At 42.1% G+C, this 3,607-nt stretch overlaps 1 protein-coding gene across 1 annotated transcript; it reads right to left on the minus strand.

The window, feature by feature from the left end:
• Positions 1-1,977: 1,977 nt before the first annotated feature.
• Positions 1,978-3,607, minus strand: gdf6b (growth differentiation factor 6b; the record flags this gene model as incomplete). Its single annotated transcript, XM_083789559.1, has 2 exons — positions 3,243-3,607; positions 1,978-2,894 (listed from the first exon to the last, which is right to left on the minus strand). The coding sequence occupies exons 1-2, from the start codon at positions 3,589-3,591 to the stop codon at positions 1,978-1,980; spliced, it is 1,266 nt and encodes a 421-aa protein (XP_083645685.1). The 5' UTR covers positions 3,592-3,607.

Here is a 3,607-nt window from a genome sequence, read left to right on the forward strand (position 1 = left end):
CACAGCGTTGAGTGTGCAGAGGTTGCTTTAAAAAATAAATTGGTTCCCTTTTGCTCCAGCACCTCACCCATGTTTAGTGGTGTGTATGAGCTTTCACTATTCTGTCAGATTGTCTATTTTGATGTGTTGTGTTGTAAGCTTTCACTTTTGCTAATGACAAGGCCAAAATAAGGACTCCAGGGTTAGGTAAGTGAATTCAAGCTCCCAAAACGCATTATAGTACAGTGCATCACACACATACATAAGATAGCTAATATTCTACTCAAATTGTGCTGGACAGGAAATGTTGATGGCATTACAGTAGCTGTCTGACATGTTCCCAACACCTGTCCATAGTTTATTGGTTTGATTAAGAGTGCAGGTAAAACAAGTAAGATCCAGCCAACAGATTTGGTTGGGTGAACTCTTAGTGGAATGCTGTTAGTGGTTTATGTATTTATGGCAATGCTGTTACAACTGCACTGTAATGGTGAAAGACAGCAGATAATTAAGGAAGTGACAACATACATTATGTTATAATGTTACACAGTAAGTTCCTGAATGTTAATGTTGAATCTGAAGTGTACAAATGTATCCTTAGACATCTTTGAGAGTTAAATTAACACTGTATTTTGCTGTGTAAACTGTATATGAAGTAAAACAAACAATGAAAACACAAGTACTTACAGTATATATTTCAATTTACTTTAATTTATCTATCATACATATTACACACAACATTTCTATATTTAAATTCACTGGCATAAAAAATAGTATAATTTGGTTAAGCAATTTCATTTATTATGTAACTTGTTGGGTTATAAATGGAACATTGCTCATCTAAAAAAAATAAGTAAAACTTAAGATTTACAACTTGCAAGTGTAATAGGTACAGCAATTCCTATTTAGCTTGATGAAGGATGGCAATGCTGAGATTAAATTAAACATTTGGCATAAAGTGGCTTTTGTCCTTTATGAGGCAGTGTGTAATATATTAGTTTCAGATTTCAGTCAAATTATGTAAAATGCACGCATAAAATACAAGAGGCTAAAATGAGATTACAAATAGTTAAACAATGGTATAGCCTGTGATCATAAAAATGTTTCGTGAATAGTTATTTCCTATTTTTTATTTGAACATTAGTGGTACTATTTCACATTGTGTGACTAGTATTTTTCATATTGTGGAGGCCTCTCATAAACATTCCCATTAGCCGCATTTGTTCATTTGAAACTTAGAAATCAAGTGTCAAATACATGCAGTCCTGAAATTCTAAGCAATAATATTGAACCCCCAAAAAATGCAATAATTTATTTGTAGAACATAAATTATAATCTTCATATCTAATATTTACATATCGTAACTATGAACATCAGTGCATTACAGAACAAAACTATTTTTTGCCTTATAAAAACAAGCAGGCTGGCCTTGGGAGATTTGATAATGAAACATACTTGAATTAGGACTGGTGTTTCAACTGGACAGGGCCTCACATTCTGTCTAGCACTGTATAAGTAAGTATACTCCCTGAGTCACAGACCATGTCAAGTGCTTAAGATATTCTAAAACTTGGTTAGGTGAAATTACAATCCAATCAGTTAAAGTGTTATAATGTTGGCAATAAAATGCATATTACGTCAACTAATATCCTTTGCAAAGGAGGACAATTTGAGGTCTTGTGCTATCAGGTATTCTTGAGTGTGTATTCTTGTGCACATTTATAAGTGATATAAAATGGATAGTTCAAGTTTACGATTAACAGTCTGTGATCCATCTTCAATTGAATTGGTGGGAAATAACCAAAATCCACGAGGTAATAAACACGGCTTGACAACATTTTTAAGAAATTCATCAGATTGTGGGAAACTACCTGGTGTCAAGTAAAACCTTCCAACCAAACAGGCTGTGATGGACTTTGGCTTTCACTGCACTATGAGGCCATGTTTCCAAAGAGTTGGTCAGCATGAAGCATTGCTGCCTATAACCTGGCAACACTGTTACCTACAACCACATGACTCCACCACCATGTCCTCGTACTGTTTGTAGACCACGTTGTTCCCTGAGTCGATGTAGAGGATGCTGATGGGGCTGAGCTTGGACGGGGCGCAGCAGCTGGGTGGCATGTTGCTGGGGTTCATGGAGTTCATCAGGGTCTGGATGATGGCGTGGTTAGTGGGCTCCAGGTGTGACCGGAGCGGGAAGTCGCACACTCCCTCGCAGTGGTACGCCTCGTAATCCAGTGGGGCGATGATCCAATCGTCCCAACCCAGCTCCCTGAAGTTTACGTGCAGGGGCTTCTTGCTGCACCTTGACTTGGACCTCTTGCCATGCCGCTTCCCGTGCCGGTTTTTTGACCCCGACGAGGACCCCGCTGTCCTACGTCTCCTTTTGGCTTTGCCACGCGGGACCCTCTCTTTTGCCCCTACTTCCGCCTTTCTTCCCAGGCGCGACTGTGCCATCCCTTCCCTCCTCTCACCGTACAGAGTCTGCCTCTTCTTGGACCTGGTGAACACCACCAGGATGGCTTTCTTCTGCTGGGGTCGTCCATGCCTGTGCAAGCCCAGGAGGTTCAGGTCCAACTCCCTCTCAGGGTTGTCCAGCATGGCCCGGAGCTCCAGGCAGAAGTGCTTCCCCTGGCTCAGGACCTGTCGCTCCTTGAATATCTCCCACACGTCTAGCACCTCCCATCTCAGTCTGTGGGAGTCCTGGAGGTCCAGTGTCTTCGAGTCGAGCAGCTGCTGTGTACGGCAGGACAGGAGCTGGAGTTCCACAGGCTCGGTTTCCGATATCCTGAAATTCCCAGACACTTTGGTGTATATCCTGAGCTCGGCTCCCAGCACTTCGGCTTTGTCGGAAAGGGTTGACACGTCGAACAGATACTGCTGTCTTCGCAGAGGAGAGAGTGGGAGGTCATCTGTGGAAGGCATTATAAGCATTCTTGGTCAGATGGATTCTCAAGGAAGATAATGCACATGCCATCAAAACTTGATTGAAACCTCACAAATGATTAAATTGTTGTCCAGTTTAATGTCAAACTGAAGTTTGATTTGTATATTTATGGAATCTATGATAAGCAGTCCTACCTGTGTGCATGCAGTGCAGAGTAGACACAGACAAGACAGACAGACACACGCACGCACACACACACACACACACACACACACACACGTCACACACGCACGCACGCACGCACACACACACACGAGCGAAATTATCAAGGTCGTCCGACAGGTCTATCTAGGAGAATTATACATTTACATACCTTGTCCATTGTCCACAAAACTTGAGATGGTGTTTGCAGCTTTTGATGACCGAAAAAAACTTGCATTCAGTCCCAATTTCTCTGCCGTGGAGAATGTCTTATAAATAGAGAGCATGTAGTCATGAGGCTCAATAACGTCTTTAGGGCTTCCTTTGTTATGCCCCTCGCTGGACGAAGGTGTGTAAAGCTCTTTAAAATATTTTGACGCGCCCTGCCCATCAAGCAGCTTCGTAACTTTGCTGCTCCTTGGGGCAGACGGGAGGAAAATGGCAAGTGTATGAAAGCATGGGCTTGCCCATGCAAAAATAAGAGCCGCATAGAGTGTAGTTATATGGTGGAAATCCATCATCTGGCTCCACCGGCAA

This window comes from Protomyctophum parallelum, assembly GCF_964188405.1.
Source record: "Protomyctophum parallelum genome assembly, chromosome: 1".
NCBI classification, from domain to species: Eukaryota; Metazoa; Chordata; class Actinopteri; order Myctophiformes; family Myctophidae; genus Protomyctophum; species Protomyctophum parallelum.